General features: G+C 41.1%; 1 protein-coding gene across 1 annotated transcript in view; it reads left to right on the top strand.

Moving 5' to 3' along the window:
• CNKSR2 (connector enhancer of kinase suppressor of Ras 2) overlaps nucleotides 1-18,661 on the top strand; it is a gene marked incomplete at its 5' end in the record, with an annotated part of 227,995 nt that overhangs the window by 37,289 nt on the left and 172,045 nt on the right. The window contains one exon of the mRNA XM_015429085.1: nucleotides 12,705-12,746. Within this exon, the coding sequence (XP_015284571.1) occupies nucleotides 12,705-12,746 (42 nt within the window). The remainder of the gene's footprint in view (nucleotides 1-12,704; nucleotides 12,747-18,661) is intronic.

Here is an 18,661-nt window from a genome sequence, read left to right on the forward strand (position 1 = left end):
AGAAGCAAATGTAGACAGCAGTGTGATTTTACTGGAAGTAAACAAAGAGTTGCAATTGACATAGTTTGTGGAGTTTTACACTACATATGGGAAGTGGTTGGTAAAGGCATGTAACAACAGCCCAGTCACTGCTTTTCCTATATAAAAAGCAGTTTTGGATCAGATTGTTTATAGTGGAGAAAGGTAACTGTCTCATGCTTTGGCTTCTTAACTTCAAACTGTCCTGAAACTGTCTGTAGACTTTTTTGCACATGTATTGGTGTGTAACATGTGTCCTAAGTTGTATGTTTTATACTAATAAATGTTGAGCTAGATGAGAAAATCTTATTTTAAATATTATAGTAATGTAGTTTATAATGGAGTAATTTAAAGCAGTCCTCAGGTGCCACATTATTTGGTATCAAGGGCTAAAACTGATATAGACAGAGGGAAGACCCAGCTAGGTGCATGGCTAGGATTAAAATGATTTCAAGTATGAGATGTGATATTGCCAAGCCATTGGCAATTGGTTATGCTGACTGTTGAGGTCTCCAATCAACTGCTTTCATCACTTGCTTTTCTTAATATGTAGTATTAAACTAGGTTTTCCTGGCTAGTCTTCATTTTTTAAAATATTTCTTCATTTCTTTATATATATCTGGAGTAGGAAACTAACTAGAGAAGCAGTTGGGCCTTTGGATGCCCAAGGAATAAAGGGAATGCTAAGGGAAAATGGGTCGATGGCAGAGAAGCTCAATGAATGTTTTGCTTTTGTCATCACTGTGGAAAGTGGGGAGTACAAAAGAACATAAGAGAAGCCAATGTTGGATCAGGCCAATGGCCCATCTAGTCCAACACTCTGTCACACAGTGGCCAAAAATACCAGGTGCCATCAGGAGGTCCAGCAGTGGGGCTAGGACTCTAGAAGCCCTCTCACTGTTGCCCCTTCCCCAAGCACCAAGAATACAGTGCATCCCTTGCCCCAGCCTGAGAGTTCCTATCCATACCTTGTGGCTAATAGCCACTGATGGACTTCTGTTCCATATGCTTATCTAATTCCCTCTTGAAGCTGTCCATGCTTGTAGCCACCGCCACCTCCTGTGGCAGTGAATTCCATGTGTTAATCACTCTTTGGGTGAAGAAGTACTTCCTTTTATCTGTTCTAACTCGACTGCTCAGCAATTTCAATGAGTGCCCACGAGTTCTTGTATTGTGAGAAAGGGAGAAAAGTACCTTTCTTCATACGGAAAGTATTCAAACCCTTTTATCATTCTAGTTGCCCTTTTCTGCACTTTTTCCAATGCTATAATACCCTTTTTGAGGTGTGGTGACCAGAACTGTACACAGTACTCCAAATGAGGTCGCACCATCGATTTATACAGGGGCATTATGATACTGGCTGATTTGTTTACAGTTCCCTTCCTAATAATCCCCAGCACAGCGCTGGCCTTTTTTATTGCAGTCACACACTGTCTAGACATTTTTATTGAGTTATCTACTATGACTCCAAGATCTCTCTCTTGGTTAGTCTCTGCTAGTTCGGACCCCATCAATCTGTATTTATAGTTAGGATTTCTGGCTCCAATGTGCATCACTTTGCACTTGGCCACATTGAACCCTATTTGCCATGTTGACACCCACTCGCCTGTCCTTGACAGGTCCCTTTAGAGTGCCTCACAATTCTCCCTGGTTTTCACCACTCTGAACAATTTAGTGATATCCGCAAATTTAGCCACTTCACTTCTTACTCCCAACTCCAAATCATTATTAAACAAGTTAAAAAGCATCAGACCAAGTACTGATCCCTGTGGTACCCCACTGCTTACCACCCTCCATTGAGAAAATTTCCCATTTATACTCACTCTGTGTTTCCTATTAATTAGCCAGTTTTTGATCCACAAGAGGACTTGTCCTTTTATCCCATGACTATTGGGCTTACTTAGTAGCCTTTGATGAAGAGCTTTATCAGAAGCTTTCTGGAAGTCAAGGTAAACAACATCTATTGGGTTCCCCTTTTCCACATGTTTGTTCACTCCCTCAAGAAAACACTAACAGGTTAGTGAGACAAGATCTTCCCTTACAGAACCCATGCTGAGTCTGCCTCAATAGGTTTTGTTCATCAATGTGCCTACTAATTTTTTCCTTAATAACAGTTTCCACCAACTTACCCGGTATTGACGTCAGACTTACTGGCCTGTAATTTCCCGGATCTCTTCTAGAACCCCTTTAAAAGATGGGAGTGACATTAGCTACCTTCCAGTCCTCAGGAATAAAGGCAGATTTTAATGAAAGATCACATATTTTTGTCAGGAGATCCACAAGTTCACATTTGAGTTCTTTCAGAACTCTCGGATGTATGCCATCCAGGCCTGGTGATTTATCAGTTTTTAAGTTGTCTACATTTGAGTTCTTTCAGAACTCTCGGATGTATGCCATCCAGGCCTGGTGATTTATCAGTTTTTAAGTTGTCTATCAGTCATAGGATCTCCTCCATCGTCACCTCAATCTGACTCAGGTCTTTCAACACCCGTCTCGATATCAGTGGTTCTGGAGTGAGCAAGAACTTCTCATCTTCCACAGTGAGTATGTACCCATGCCACAGCCACTATTATCAGGAAGAGAGTCTGAAGAACTGAGTCAAATTGAGGTGACAAGAGATGACATTCTAGACCTGTTGAGGAAATTAAAAACTGATAACTCTCCAGGTCCTGATGATATACACGCAAGAATTCTTAGGGAACTCAAATGTGAGACAGTTGATCTACTAACCCGTTAATGTAATTTATCACTAAATTCAGTTTCTGTACCAGAAGACTGGAAAGTAGCATATGTTACACCAATTTTTAAAAAGGGATCCAGAGGGGAACCAGGAAACTACAGTCCAGTTGGCCTAACATCTGTCCCAGGCAAATTAGTAGAAACTGTAATCAAAGATAGAATTATTAGGCACATAAAGGAACAAAGCCTGCAGAGGGAAAATCAGCAGGGCTTCTGCAAAGGGAAGTCCCACCTCACCAATCTTTTGGAATTCTTTGAGAAAGTGAACAAGCATGTAGACAACAGTGACCCAGTAGGCATTACATACCTGGACTTTCAAAAGGCTTTTGACAAGGTACCTCACCACAGACTCCTGAGCAAACTTAGAAGTTAGGGGATAAAAGAACAGGTTCTCTTTTATGGATTAAAAATTGGTTAAATGATAGGAAGCAAAGAGTAGGAATCAATGGACAGTTCTCACAATGGAGGGAAGTAAGCAGTGGGGTCCCACAAGTACTGGTGTTGAAGCGGGTACTATTTAATTTGTTCATAGATGATCTGGAACTAGGGGTGAGTAGTGTAGTGGCCAAGTTTGTAGATGACAACATATTATTCAGGATGGTGAAAATCAAGGCTAACTGTGAAGAGCTCTGAGAGGATCTCCACAAATTGAGTGAGTGGGCAACAATGTGGCAAATGAAGTTCAGTGTTGGTAAATGTAAAGTGGTGCACATTGAGATTTAAAAAATCCCAATTTCAAGTGAACTGGCAACATCTCAAAACACATGCTAAACACATTTGTTCCCCATTAAATCTGTTGTTGTTGTTTTTTGCCTTCATTACTTTCCCCCCTTGTAATAGGTATCTACACTTTTTTACAGTCCTGTTCTACTCTCATTTTAATGTGTTACCAGTCGCTGACTTGGTTCGGCAGATTTACCAATATCCCATGGGTTCAAAGGGTTTACCTTGTAGGCTCCAGGTGCCTGAAACTAATACATTTTCCTTTCTCATGCAGATATTATCACAGATTTAGACCCTCTCTGAGTTTCCCCTGCCCATTCCTATGGTCATCATATATTTTTATCTGGAAATGATAAACATACCACTTTGGCTGTTGACAAGTTTATTTAAACAGCACTTTCATTGTTAACTCAGATTTACAGTGCTATCACAAAGGTCCATTCTCTCCCTGATTAACAGTGATACTGGCAATTTGATGAGTTACTCCTCCATCTCCAATTTCTTCATTTTTTCATAATCTCCAAGCTTGTAATGCAAAAATGAACTATTTTAAACTGGTGAATACCAAAATTGTGAGCTCACCAATTTTGGTAGCCTGGTTTACCAATCCACAAGTTTAAAATAGTTACTTTTGTTGCATAACAGTTTTTATTTATATATTTTATAGTCCACCTTTCCCACTGAGACTCAAGGAGGATTACACAGTATAAATCAATGCAGTCTGTAGATTGAGACATTATATCAAGCAGGAAGTAACACAATATATTAAACAATGCAGAAATTGGTAGAAAACTGTAGTTAGAGCAGGATAAATACATATCGCAAACAGATAGTACATACTATATACAATCCATAATGTCGTCCCCTTTATAAAAGTGCCCTTCTGAATGATTCCATTATAGTATAGCCATATTACCTTTAGTAAGTTTATATGAAGACTCTGGAGGTCAGGTCTGCATAGAGAAAACAATGGCCCTTTAAAGGTATCACTGATCAGCTGCGAAGTACTCCCTCCACCCTAGCCATTCCTGCCTCCCCAACAGGATTGTGGGTTCTGACATTATTAAGAGTAGCATTGTTGGAATTGGGAATCATATCATGGAGGGGTGTCGGGTATTGCTGACCCAGTCCCATACCTGAAATATCAGGCATTTTATTGGGTTGACAATATCTAATTGCACACCCCTAGCTCATGGTGTACTTCTGCCCTCAAATGCAGTACCAGTGTACTTAGGCTGCTTTCAGACATCGTGATTAACTGTGATTAGTGCAGGAGATGATCAAGACTAATCAGAGTCTGCTAAGAAATCCTGGTTTGTCTACTGCCAGTGAGACTAGACTTCATCAGGTTATTTTGCCACTTTGCAGCAGTGACTCTGGTCGAATCTGCATTTGCATTTTTAAATCAGTTTCATGCTGCTGTGACACCGACTTTATCTACGGCCGAATCTGCATTTGTCTTTCCCACTGGTGTCCCAGCCTTTTGACTCCATCTTCAAAAAAGCTGTCTACATTTGCTGTCGTTTTCACACCTCAACAGTACTAGCATACTTTTGCACATCCGCATATGTTTATCATCCTTTCAGAGCGGCTCCACTGTCATTGCACCTCCGCACTGCTTTAAAAGAATCTTCTCCAAACAACATTCAAACAAGCATAGAGAAAGACGGCGTCACAGCAGCACGAAACTGATTTAAAAATGCAAATGCAGATTCGACCTATGCTTGTTTGAACGTAATAACTGTGTTTAATAATTGAAATTTATGGCCCTCCTATTAAACAGAGTTAAGGGGGTGGCGAGCATTCAGACATCACACTACTCATTAATCAAACTGTACTACAGTATGACATCTGAATGTCATTTAAGTGTAACCTGATGATGTCAATAAATAAAAAATAGTAATGAGTAAAAATTCTCATTTACAGAATAAATCCCCTGAAACTGTTTTAAATTTTGAGGACTTGTTATATCAGTATAAGATAGTGGCACACTTCTCACAGTACCGGAATGTCCTGATTCTGCCCCAGGTTTAAAACAGAATAATACTGTGAAAACATAATAAACACTTCTTCCCTGTGTTCTGATAATATTTGTTTCGCTTTTTGAACGTACTCACAATAATGTCCATTCTGAGTGATTTATGTAACTGACATGCTTAATTTTTCACTGGAAGTATTTAGTTGTCTTGGTAACCTGTACCAGAGTATCTGAAATTGCTGAAACCAAGACAGCTGCATTTCAATTTAAACAGTTGCATTATGCTCTTCAGTTGCATTATGCTGCATTTAAATCTAGATATAGGAAGAAATAAAAATATTTTAATAAAACTTTAAATCCTGTACTGGAATATTTAAAACATTTGTGGCTGGATTGAAGACTGGTAATCCAACAATTTATTGAAAAGGAGAATATTTATAGTGCCAATTTAATACATAATACCAGTTGCTCATAAAGGCATGTCTTTTCATTGGATATGATTAACCAGGATAATCCTTGAATTCAGTGGCTGAGGTATTAAATTCTGTGATCACTGTAAAGAGTCTACAAGTACTTTGAGGCAGCGGACATCCGTCCGTCCGTCCGTCCGTCCCCCCCCCCCGGGTTGATCTTCCATCTACTGTTGAGACATCTGTCTAAATTATACATGGCACTTCATGAGCTATGTTGTTTTATACTGTTTTAAATTGTTTTTAAATTGTATTGTGTACTGTATTGAGACTGATGGAACCTGCCCTGCTATCTATTCTGGTGTCCACTTAAAACTTCAGATCAAATGACTCTCAGTTTCTAGCATCTTCCCAACTTCATTGGGACTCCACCTACCAAAATTTTCTTCACAGTGTATGGCTGTGAAGTCATCCAGGGCAAACTCGGCTTTTCCTGGTAAAGTGGGAGCCTGGCTGCTATTCTTCTGTGCATGGTAGGGCTGCCAAGGTGGAGGATCCGCCCGTCTTCACAGGTTCCCTGCCATGGGGGGCAGCAATACGTGTTGCACTGCCGTCGCCAGGATGTGACGCCATGCGTCGCTCTGGCAACGAGGCTGTTTGGAGTCCCGTTGCCAGAGCGACGCGTGGCGTCCCATCCTGGCGATGGCGGGTGCAACGCGTGTTGCCGTCCCCGCGGCAGGGATCCTGTGAAGACGTGCGGATCCCCCGCTGTGGCTTGGCAGCCCTAGTACATGGCCAGAGAGCATAAAAGCAGGGATCTCTGGCTGGCTGACTCCATTCCTACTGCTGAGAGAGCCTGGGTTGGAGATTGTGTGGCTGGCTTCTGCTTCAGCCACTGCTCTGAGCCTGCTTTCCAGCTGCTGACTATTGGACTACTTTGGATCACGATCCATCCTGCTTGCTGGACAACAGAAGACTGAAGACATCACTGGCTTGAATTATTAGGGCTGCTTTTAAAAAACTTTTCTAATTCGTTGTGGGCTGGTGGGTTTGGGGCCTGGGGGTGGTGGTGGTGGTGGTGGGTAGGCCTCTGGGCCCTAGGGCCTCTCAGGCCTCTTCCTGGTTGTTGTTGTTGTTTTGGGGGGTGTTCTTCTAGTTTGTAGTTTGTTGCCAGCCTGTTGCTTGCAGTTTAAAAGTTTTAACTTTTTTTTACTCTGCTTGATACTTCTTGACTTGTTGGGTTTTTTGGGGGGAGGGGTTACTAACTAGGCCTTCTGCCTGGGACCTAGGCTCTCAGTTTTTGGTTCTTCTGTTTTGTGGTTCTTCTGTTGCCTTTTAGCGGTTTAGCAGTGGACAGACACTAGCCCTCCCTCTCACTTTCTGAGGCATTACTGGACAGGGCTTCTCTGTATTTGTTGTGTGATTTGTGCTGAAGCTGGCATCAATTGAACTGGGCTGGCATTGCCACAATGGCACTGGGTTCAGCTAGTAGGTTGGCACTGGGTTCTGTTAATAGGTACATTGGCACAGGCTGCTAGAAGTAGAACATTGCCCTGGTCCTTCTGCTGGTCTTGCAAATATGCCCCCTCTGTTTATAGTATACTTCAGAAATTCTCAGGTTTGATCTTAGTCCTGTTGGGTTTTGGCACTGCCACAGTAGCACTGGTTCTGGTGGGCACATTGCCCTGGTTCTGCTGCTGGCCTTGCAAAAATGCCCCCCGCACCACACCACACTTCACAGTTTCTGCTGCAGAGATTCTCTGGGAGAAACTGCTGGGCTGTTGGTTTTTTTAATCTGTCTGCCTTCCCCCCCCTTCCATAGGAAACAATGAAGGAGGGGGGGCTCCCTCTTTGGATGCCCCTAGAATTGGACCCCCTGGTCCAATCTTTTCCAAACTTGGGGGTTCTTTTAGGAAGAGGCTCCAGCAGATACAGTACAAATTTGGTGTTTCTACCTCAACCCCCTCCCCCATACTCATGAGAAGATTTTTGCCATTGAGCTGCGGTGGCTCAAGTGGTTAAGACGCTGAACTGCAGGCTGTGAAAGGTCAGTAGTTCAGCAGTTCGAGACCTGGGTGCCGCAAGACGGGGTGAGCTCCTGTCTCTAGTTCCAGCTCCTGCCAACCTAGCAGTTCGAAAGCAAGAAATTGCAAGTAGATAAATAGGGACCACTTCGGTGGGAAGGTAACAGCGTTCCCTGCGCCTTGGTGTTTAGTCATGCCGGCCACATGACCATGGAAACATCTTCGGACAGCGCTGGCTTTTCGGCTTTGAAACGGAGATGAGCACCGCAACCCTAGAGTCGGATTTGACTGGCTTTCGAGCAAGGGAACCTTTACCTTTACCTTTACAATGGCCCCATTGGATATAATGGAGCCGAATATATTCGAGGATACCGGAAAAAAATTGCCTTTATTATACCTGAATTAAAAAAAAATGATTTCCCCCCCTGCACACCCTTACCCAAAACCCCATGAATTTTGCCCATACCTAGATCCTGTCTAGGCTATATACCCTTCTCTTGCTCTGAAGTAAATTCTTTATATTCCAGAAAAGGAAAACATATTTATTTACTTACTTTGTTTATAACCTGCCTTTCTCCCCATTGTGGGTCCAAATCTGCTTATGTGGTTTTCCTTCATTTTGAATCCCTGTGAGGTGCGTTAGGCTGAGAGTATATGACAGGCCCAAGGTCACCCAGCAAGCTTACATGGTAAAGTGGAGATTCAAATCTTGGTGTCCCAGTCACTACACCATGCCAGAATGAAAAAGAATTATTTTAGCTCAGTATATATTCAAAATGCGCTAAGTAATCATGTTTGTATTGTAAAGTATTCGTCTGATCTTTCCTTTCCCACTTGCAGGATTTTTAATCAAGGGAACATTTAACGTTCTGAAAGGTTAAAGGAATGCAAATCTGAGGACCGGTGATATGTACCACTATAGTACATTGGCTCTGAATTGTCTTTGAGACTTTCATCTTCTGGACCAAAATAGGAAGGCATATAATTGAAACACTGCTCAGGATATATGCACCTGATTATGACACAAGGCAATATCATATGAGACCTCCATAATACTCCTATGCCTTATGTCACTGATTATAACTGTAAAATTCCTTTTTGGTCCTACATTGATTAATTATTGTATTATTATTGCAGTATTGAGATTAATTGTACCTTTTATGCTTGACCACTGAAGAAGGCCAACTAGGCCGAAATGCATCGGGTCGCATTAGGTTTCATTTGTGTAGATTATACAATTTTATCTTGTATTGAGTCTATAGATGTTTTTAAATTATCTTGTAATACATGTATTTTTGATAATTTTGCATTATTTATGTATTTATGCTTCACATTTATTATTTTTAGGAACTGGCCCTCAAATTTGCATTCATTTAACCTTTCTGGCTCTTGATTCATTTGTAGCATCATAAGCATCTGTTATGTACCAAAGGGGTTCATATAGCATAATCGCAGAAGAGAGCAGTGTTGGTTGCATTCTCTGCTTATTTCTCCTATCATGCTGCTCAAACTAGACAATTGATGGTGGGCCTTTTTTTGGTGATTTGTGTGTGTGTGCCTGGAAGTCATGTTTGACTTCTGGCGACCCCTAGTGGGACTTGGATGTTTCATAGAGGTGGCTTGCTATTTTCTGCCTCTGCATCCTGGCCCTGGTATTCCTTGGAGGTCTCCCATGCAAGTACTTGCCTGAATTGGCCCAGCTTAGCTTCCGAGATCTGACGAGATCGGGCTTGCCTGGGCTATCCAGCTCAGGGCGATAATTGATGGTGTTTTGATTAACGTTCATGTAACTGAAAGAATTGTATAGAATAGAACGTGTTGTTGATAACCAGCCCTAGAGTAACCCTAGTCTTTCCCTCTACCGAACAACTCTGTTTCTATTTGCTTTTCAGTTTGTTCCAGTAATCTGTGCCCAATGTTTTAATTGTTGGTTTTATGTTTTTGTAGGTATTTTTAGCTCTGGTTTTAATTGTTTTGTTGGTGTAATGGTTTTTACGATGTTATTTTATTATGTATGTTTTAATTTGTCAGCTGCCTTGGTGACCTTTAATAAGGCAGGGTATACATATTGTAAAATGAATAATCACAGCAATTCCTTGAGTTGCTCTCCTTTGGCTTTGTTCAGTTTACTTTTTATTCCTTGAAGAACCATAGCAATTTCTGCACAGAAAAATGATCAGTAGTCTTTGTAGGGTCAGAATCTCTAGAACTGACGGACTTGCTGTATTTTTTCCTTCCCGCAGGCAACTATACATCATGTCTAGTTATTTTAAAATATGCTTTTAAGGATAGCAGATAGTGTTAGGATATTGCCTGAAAAGTAAGCTATTAGAATAGTTTTGTGTTGAGGTTGAACTTTTTTTAGAGAATAACACTCAAATTTAGCTACTGCTTACTTATTGAAGCTGTTTTTACCTTTAAAGATCCTGCTGCTGGCTGCTGTCAACTTTCAGTCACGTGCCTGATCACTCAGACATGCAGGAATATCATAATGTAGCTATGTTAGAGGGATAGCTGAAGCTAGGGGGTTAAAGATCTCTTCCGGGAGCTTGTTCAACCAGTATGGAGCCGCCACTGAAAAGGCCGTGTAATAGCAAGCCTGGCATCCTTGGGGCCTGGGAGGGCCAGTCGATTTTGAGACCCCAACCATAGTGCTTTCTGGGGTTTGTATGGGGAAAGGTGGTCCCTCAGGTATGTCGGACCCTGGCCATATAGGGCTTTAAAGGTAAGAACCAGCACCTTGAAACAAATTTGGTATGCTATTGGCAGCCAGTGCAATGTCTTCAGCACAGGCTGGATGTGCACCCACCTGGGGAGGCCCATCAGAAGCCTGGCCGCAGCATTCTGCACTAGCTGCAGCTTCTGAATTTGCAACAAGAGCAGCCCCATGTAGAGATCGTTACAGTAGTCTGGTCTCAAGGTGATCATTGCATGGATCACTGTTGCCAGGTCATTGCGGTCGAGGAAGGGAACCAGCTGCCTAATCAGCCAAAGATGGTAGAGAGCCGACTTGGCAGTGACTGTTACCTGGGCTTCCATTGTTAAGGAAGCATCCAAGAGCACTCCCAAACTCCTAACCTCCGGCGCTGGCACCAGAGGTGCCCCATTGAAGGTCGGGAGTAGGATCCCTATCCCCAAACTGCCCCGGCTCAATCTAAGCCAATGAGCCACGGTTTTCAGTGCCCGGTCCAGATCTTCCAGTAGACTCCAGGTGGTACAGCAATCCATCCTTCCTCCCAGGAACATCTTGTTCCCCGGTAACACCCACTCCATTTAGGGGTGGTGGTACGGTGATGGTATAGTGACCAACAATTTAAGACCAACAAAGTTTTATTCCAGGCTTAAGCGCACACTTCTTTAGAGGGAGGGAGTGGGAGTGAAAGAGCCAGAGAAAGACAGATCCCCCTTTCCAGTTCTAACAGACCGGGGGGGGGGGGAAATCTAACAGTACAGCTTGCAGTCTTTATTAGTGGAAGGGAACAAGAGTCCAGCTGCACCTGAACAATTAACAAAATTTGTGGCAGGGCATGAGCTTTCATGAGTCACTGTTCACTTCTTCAGATACAGCCAGAGTGTGAGTCCGTCCTTATATCTTGGAAAGTGAAGCGTCAATTCAATCCATGAGGATGCATTGTCTTGAGCTTCATTATCAGTTGCAGTTCAACAGTCTTTCTTTCTAATATCCCTTTGAAATTCCTTTTTAAGAGATCTGCTACTCTTAGGTCAGCAACTGGATGTCCTGGAAGGTTTAAATGTCCCCCCACTGTTTTTTTTTAATTTTGTGGCTTCTAATAGTAGTAGAAAAAGCTATAGAAAGAGTAAGAGTCCAGTAGGACATTGAAGACTAATAAAATTTGTGGTAGGGTATGAGGTTTCATGAGTCATTGCTCACTTCTTTAGACTTATTTCCATTTAATTTTTACATCCTTCTGGACTGAATTTTCCTGGACCAAACTGAGACTTAGGTTTCCTGTCTTATTACCAATGCTGATATCTCCACACCTACCACCCCCTCTGCATATCACACCTAATCCAATCAAGCTTGCTATTGCCATTTGGCCTCTGAAATCATTTTTATAAAGTTTATATCTCCCATACCTCGTGTTACGTTTTATGGCACATAGGGCCCAGTCCGACAAAGTGACATTTATGTCAGATCTAGCCCTTGCAACAAATGAGTTTGACACCTCTGATTTAGAAGATCAGTCAAAGGGCTACCCCACGTGACACAAGTTGTTTTTGATAAGTTTCTGTTTAGGAATTGGAGAAGTTTCATAGAACATTTTGCATCCAAATAAGTACTGGTAATCTTAAATTAAAGTGAACATGAAATTATTAACCCTCAAGCTGAATCTCATTAGAGTCCAATCCTATCAAAAATTCCACTGATTTCATTGTAGAAATGTCAGTGTTTAAACTAGTACACCCAAGGTGCCCTTTTATCATTAGTTTGATCTGCAAGCAATTATCAGATGATGTCATTTAACTTCATACCATGAGAAGCTTCAACGGCCCATTTCTACTCAGATCTCTATTAAAGGGATAGGACCTTTTTATGTCCAGCTGTCAACATTTTTCAATGTGTTTTTCTTTCAGGTAATTATTTGTAGGCTTGAAGGCTTATCAATATCAGATAATGTCTTTATGGAAAGGCTGGCAACAGAATTCAAATTAAATGCCTTCAGGAAATATGGAATCAAAACAGATCATTCTGTTGTTGCTAAATATTTATGTGTTTGATACATTGAAAAGCAAGCAGGTTTTCTCATAGCATTTGATTTATTTAAATTAATAATTACTTTTTATTTTCAGGACTGCACAGTATATGAAACGGAGAACAAAATACTTCATGTGGTAAGTAGCACTGGCTAGTTCTATTAATATTCCTATGCTGCTTTGGTAATACTGCTTAATTTGGACATAATAGATCAAATTTGGAAAAGATTGAGAAATACTAGTATTTAATTTTTAAAAACTTATCTAACAGTGCAATTACAGTCAGTTGTCTTATAAGTGTATTACACTGTAAAACTTCCTTATCACATTTGCATCTGCTGTCTAAATATTGTGGCTTTTAGTTGGGCAGAAAATGGCAGGAACACTATATTTTGGCCACAAAATACTAAGATGCTCCTGTGATGCTCCAAATTTTCATCTTTATAGGAATGAAGAATTTTGCTGTAGTAATTCTTGTTAGCATCAATATATATAACAGCTGAGCACAACTGTTTCTGTGTACTTGATAAATCATTGGATATGCTGCCAAACCTTAAACTTCAGAATTTTTTGAGGGAACATGAGGTATGAGGAACTCTGTGATTTTATGAGAGTACTTTAGAAAATCTTACTGTTTGAAGAACATTCCAGCAGTAAAAATCTGTCTCTGTCAAAAGTGTAATTGTTAGATACAGTAGTAATGGTGAAACTTAACATATTGTGATTTAGCACTGACCACATTTCTAAAATTGTTCTCCTGTGCATACGTGACTAACCGTAATGGTGTTAGAACAAAGTTTGAGTCCAATGGCACCTTTAAGATCAGCAAAATTTAATTCTGGGTATAAGCTCTCATGCGCAGGCAAACGATCAGATGAAGTGTGCAGGCAAATGAACCCTTATACCCAGAATTAAACTTTGTTGGTCTCAAAGGTGCCACTGGACTCAAACTTTGTTCTGTTGCTTCAGACCGACACGGGCTACTCACCTGATTCTAACTGCATTAAAATGTTTTCCTGTCAAACATTAGTAAAAGTGAACTCAACCTCCTTCCAAATTTAAAAATCCCTAGGCCAGCATGAAATTTTTAGGGTGTTAGTGCTGCAAAGAAGGGAATATTACTTTCTAATTTCTAATCAGCATCAAATTTATAGGTAACTATTATTCTACTTTAATTTTGTATTCTAACAGGTTATGGATATCTTTATTTTAAAAATTATAAATTATTTTCAAATTGTATTTGCATCAGAGGTCATTTTGGGGGGGTTTGCGGGGGATCGCAGTTCCCCTGGGTGAGGTACGGGGGCGGGGCACATGACGAAGCCTCGCCCCCTGCTTCCGGCCGCCCCACTTCCGGCTCTCATTCAGCCAGGAGGAGGCAGGAGAAGAGGGAGGGTAAGTTGCTTCCTCCCTGCCTCTCCCCACCCATGCCTGCCTGGGGCCACGGAGGGCCTTTGCGAGGCTTCCTTGCTCTCCCACCGGCCTTGCAGGTCCACCACTGGGCCCCTCATGGGGCTCGGCAGTGGAACTGCAAGGCCAGCGGCGGCGGCCGGGACCGTTGGGGGCGGGGTGTGTGGCCTTATGACACACTTCCGGTGATGTCAGGGGGTGTGACCTTATGACACACTTCCGGTGATGTCAGGGGGTGTGGCAAATGCTAATGAGTTATGCTAATGAGTTCCTCTAGCTCTTTTTCTATGAAATGACCCCTGATTTGCATTCTATGATTTGGCAGCAGCGATGTTATCAGTGAAGGGAAATGACCGATCCTAAGGGGTAATTCTTCACTGTCGCATATAGACACAGACTGGCCCAGCCCAGGGAACTGAAGGAAGAGAGACAATCACCTTATTATATTCTGCTTCTGAAATGGCACATGAGAGGCTTTTGAAAGTTCATCATAAAATATTTTATTTAACTTAGAGGAGAAAAGTTCAGATGAAATTGGGTAAGATGTATGACGTGAAGTGATAATAAAACTTTGTAAAAAACTGGTTGAGGTCTTGTTATAATCACACTAACTCCAGATGATTTGTTGCCAACAATAAAGTGTTTCTGCTATTCAAAAAGGTCTTTTAAAACCTTGAGGATAGAGGTTTATTTTCATTTTCTGCAGAGGTTTCTAAGTTTCATTGACTCTTAAAGTCGAGAAGGCAGGAACATACAACCAAATTCCCAGAATCCTTCTGTATACACAGACCAGGAATCACACCTTTTTAAAGAGCTATCTCCCTTTTCACTGGGCAGGGATTACTTCTTTTATGTAGAAGCAATTTCCTTTTTCGGCTTGAATGGGGATCCTCTCTGATCCTCTCACTCCTTTTGCTTCCTTCCCAGTCTACAGTCAGTGCTTAACTGTCTCTTCTTCAACTGGCAGTTCCCAACTGTTATTTCTTAACTGATTTCGTTCAGTTCAGTCCAGCTCTTTATTGTTATGGTCATTTGACCAAGCATATAACCAGTTGTACAGTTTACACAATAAACAACATTTATAGAATGAAACATGATCTAATAAAACTTAAACCTGGTTACAATACAATTTCTATAGCCTAAATATCAACACACAGAATTTGGCTACTTGGTACATAATTCTAGAGTTCTCATCACATAAAAAATAATCACACTTTCAGTAAAACCAAGAATCTTACCTAGTAATGGAGTAAGCTGCCTTATAATACGGGTGGGTAAAAAAACATAAGCTCTATGGACTTGATCAGTGTCCCCTCTCAGCTGAGTTAGTGTGAGATAGCTAACAGTTTTTTAGCCTCAGGCTCACACATTTTTGTTTTAGCTCAACAACGATGGCTCCAGAGCAGCCTAATTTATGCCGTAGCCAAATCGCTCGCTCACAACTTTAATGCCAGTAGCTCACAAAGTAGAATATTTGCTCACAAGACTCCACAGCTTAGAGGGAGCACTGGACTCAATCTCTTTTAATGAACATTTTATACCAGAGAGCCAGTTTGGTGTAGTGGTTAGCAGTGTTCCCTCTAAGCTGAGTTAGTGTGAGCTAGCTCACAGTTTTTTAGCCTCCAGCTCACACATTTTTGTCGTAGCTCAAGAAGAATGGCTCCAGAGCAAACTAATTTATGCAGTAGCCAGTTTGCTTGCTCACAACTTTAGTGCCAGTAGCTCACAAAGCATAATTTTTGCTCACAAGACTCCACAGTTTAGCGGGAGCATTGGTGGTTAGGAGTGCAGACTCTAATCTGGGAGAACCGGGTTTGATTCCCCACTCCTCCACTTGCAGCTGCTGGATGACCTTGGGCAAGCCATAGTTCTGTCAGAGCTGTTCTTGAAAAAGACCAGTTCTGGAAAGAGCTCTCTCAGCCCCACCAACCTCACAGGGTGTCTATTGTGAGGAGGGGAAGGAGTTTGTAAACTGCTCTGAGACTCTAGGTGAAGAGCGGGGTATAAATTCAATCTCTTTTCTTCTTCTTCTACCTACCTTCCAATACTGAGGAAGGAAGGGTAGAATTCCTTTCCAAAGTGTATGCCCTTCTGAAATTATTTTCTTCCAGTGAAGTCAGGTAGGCTGCACATTTGTCAGTGTTTTTAAAATTCAAAATCATATTAAGGCTTTGTAAACTGGAAATGTCCAATTGTCGTTCTATATGTCCAATTGTCATTCTATATCTTGAATTCTCTGTTTGACTAGCCTTTTTGCCTGTTTGAATCCACAGGATAGAAGTTCATAACAGGAAAACCCAATTTTATTTATGTAATTTTGTGTATCCTTAAACCAATTAGATTGATAGTTGCCATGGATTATCAAAGGGAATAGGCCTTGGGGATTAAGCTGTCCCTTTAACCACAGGTAGATAGATAAAATACTTACCCTAGCTTCAAATATTATAATACCTGTCTCAGGTCTTATCCAGGCAGTAGGCATGCATCTGGAAACCTTAAGATAGCTCTTAAGAACATTTATTTTAACCTAGAAGAGGATGGCTTTATTTTTTTAGAAAAAGTTCTGCTTCCAAGATGCACATCATTTGACTTTGATTGCAGTCTTTCTTGTGGAACGAAGCAAGAGGTGGGTGGCCCTAGGAATGCTTAACTGACTCTCTCCACAGAATTCTGTTCAAACAACTTGTCACACAAAGATTCTCAGACTCTATCAGCCATTATCCCTTTACAGTTTGTCACACAGGTCCAAATCAAAGTATATGGTTGTAGTTGTGTAACAAAAATAAAATGCATAATCCATTCAGTCCCTATGCTAAAGTGCATCAGGTCTTTGGGATATTAGATGATTACTTTTAGGCTAATTAGAACAGTTTCCTTGTATTACAGGCCAGATTTCTGCAGATAAAACCATGCAACAATATAGTAACAAAATATGGGCTGAAGTTGTAAAAGCACTTGAGTAGTCTTGTTAATAGAGTAGTGAATTATATCAGACCAAATAATTTAAAGTGGCCAACTGTGACAGTTTTTCTCCCTCCCGGGGGTGGGGGTGTTTGGGTTCCTTTTTAAAAACATTTTTATTGCTTTTATAAACTACACACCTATAGGGTTTGGGGATGGGAACAAGCTAAAACTACGAGTAGCAAGAGATCATTAATGCAATTGTTTAAAGTAAGGATAATTCCTTATTGTCAAAGTAATAATGCATGAGAGTTAATACAATAGTTATATAGAAGATTGAGCGAGTATTCACAAACAAATTTGGTTAGAGTGTATGCTTCTTAGTTTAGGGTTATTAGTTCCTGATAATTATCAGACCATTAGAGTTTCATTATTTTACTTATTTCCTTCCTCTACATTTCTTTTCAAAGTCCTTTTTATTTTTTGGGGACTTAGGAGCCGTAGCCCCTAGTTCTGCTTCAAAATCTAAGGATTCAGCCGACGAACAGTTGGTAGAACTTTCCTCAGTTTTGTCTTCTTCTTTTTCTGCATCTTGTCGTCCTCCAGTTTCTCAGATCCATCTTTATCTTGTTGGTGCTCAATAAATTTTTTCACTTTGAAGACTGAGTCAATTTTTTCTTTTTTGCTGTTGAAGTTGAAAGTAAGCCCTTCCGGAGTTAACCATCTGTATGGGGTGTTGTGTTCTTGAAGAAACCGTGCCAGGACTCTGTACTGTCTTCTTCTTTTTCTGATCTCAAATGGAATGTCTTTTAAAATTTTAGTTTGTTCTCCTTGGATTTTCAAAACAGTTCCACTTGTCACTTTCAGGATTAAGTCTCTTATTGACCTTTTTGAGAATTTAACAAATATTTCCCCAGGCAGCTTATTTTTCTTTATATATTCTGGATATGTATGGTATACTATATCCATGTCATTTTGTATCACTTCTGCTGTTAAGCCTACCACGAGGGCCAGTTCTTTGCTTAAAATCTCTTTCAGGTTTTCACCTTTCTGCTAAGAAATGTTCTGAAATCTCAGGACATATGCTGATTTTTCCATTTGGAGGGATAGCAATTGGTGATTCTCAGAGATTTTATCTTTTTCCACTACCTCCAGTCTTTGTTCAAACTTTTTGGACTTAAAATCAACTTTTTTCAGCTTCTTATTTATCTTCTCTGTTTTTGCTGAAGTATCTTGAAGCTACTTGTACATCATATCCATTTTCTGGTTGAGAGTGGTCATCTTGTCCACTAGAGAGCACAGGGCTGCAGCAATCATTTTGGGGGAGTCTGTGGCTATTTCCGGTTTGGGAACCGGAGATGATGAGCTGGCTGCTCCTGTAAGTTTCGCTTTCGCCACCATTTTTTCTGCACGCTGCACCATTGTTTTTACCTAGTAGGAAGATTTTAAAAGTCTCTTAAGGCCCCTTTAAGTCTGAAATATCACTTTGGTGCTAATCTGCACCTCACTCTGTCACCATTCACTCTTTTCAAGCCGCCCTCACCTCCCGCTTTAACTCAGTCTTTTCGGGATGGGGATTTCCCCCTCCCTGCAGCTTGTTTGGGGCTTCAGGTTGGCTTTACTACCAGCAATCAAGTGGAGACTCGCTAAATCATAAGTTTACTCCCATTCTTACTTGCGTTCATTTCTGTGGTAGGGAAGATCGGTTCAGGAGGGTCTCTTGCCCGCTTGGTCTGGTGTGT

This window comes from Gekko japonicus, unplaced genomic scaffold (genome assembly GCF_001447785.1).
Source record: "Gekko japonicus isolate JY-2015 unplaced genomic scaffold, Gekko_japonicus_V1.1 scaffold1825, whole genome shotgun sequence".
In the NCBI taxonomy this organism is placed as follows: domain Eukaryota; kingdom Metazoa; phylum Chordata; class Lepidosauria; order Squamata; family Gekkonidae; genus Gekko; species Gekko japonicus.